Raw genomic sequence first — 224 nt, forward strand, 5'->3', positions numbered from 1 at the left:
TGGGCAGCAGCAGGTCCTCACCCCCCAGGGAGCCCAGCAGTTTGGCAGTGAGTTCAGAGGGGGACACCATCTCCAGGCTGCAGAGGCTGGAGCAGAGGGTCTCAGGGGAGAGGGTGTGCGAGGAGTCGCTCTCGGGCTCGCAGGAGCTGTGCCGGGCACCCATCGGGCACAGGTGGCCCTGAAGGAGGTCTCGCAGCAGCGCACTGGCGGGCATAGGGCCGGTG

At 68.3% G+C, this 224-nt stretch overlaps 1 protein-coding gene across 1 annotated transcript in view; it reads right to left on the reverse strand.

Moving 5' to 3' along the window:
- Positions 1-4: 4 nt before the first annotated feature.
- The window catches only part of FAM131A (family with sequence similarity 131, member A), a gene marked incomplete at both ends in the record, with an annotated part of 637 nt that continues 417 nt past the window's right edge, over positions 5-224 (reverse strand). Inside the window, one exon of the mRNA XM_010182533.1 lies at positions 5-224. This exon is cut by the window's right edge and continues 6 nt beyond it. Within this exon, the coding sequence (XP_010180835.1) occupies positions 5-224 (220 nt within the window).

The sequence above is a fragment of the Mesitornis unicolor genome, unplaced genomic scaffold (assembly GCF_000695765.1).
Source record: "Mesitornis unicolor isolate BGI_N332 unplaced genomic scaffold, ASM69576v1 scaffold36244, whole genome shotgun sequence".
NCBI classification, from domain to species: Eukaryota; Metazoa; Chordata; class Aves; order Mesitornithiformes; family Mesitornithidae; genus Mesitornis; species Mesitornis unicolor.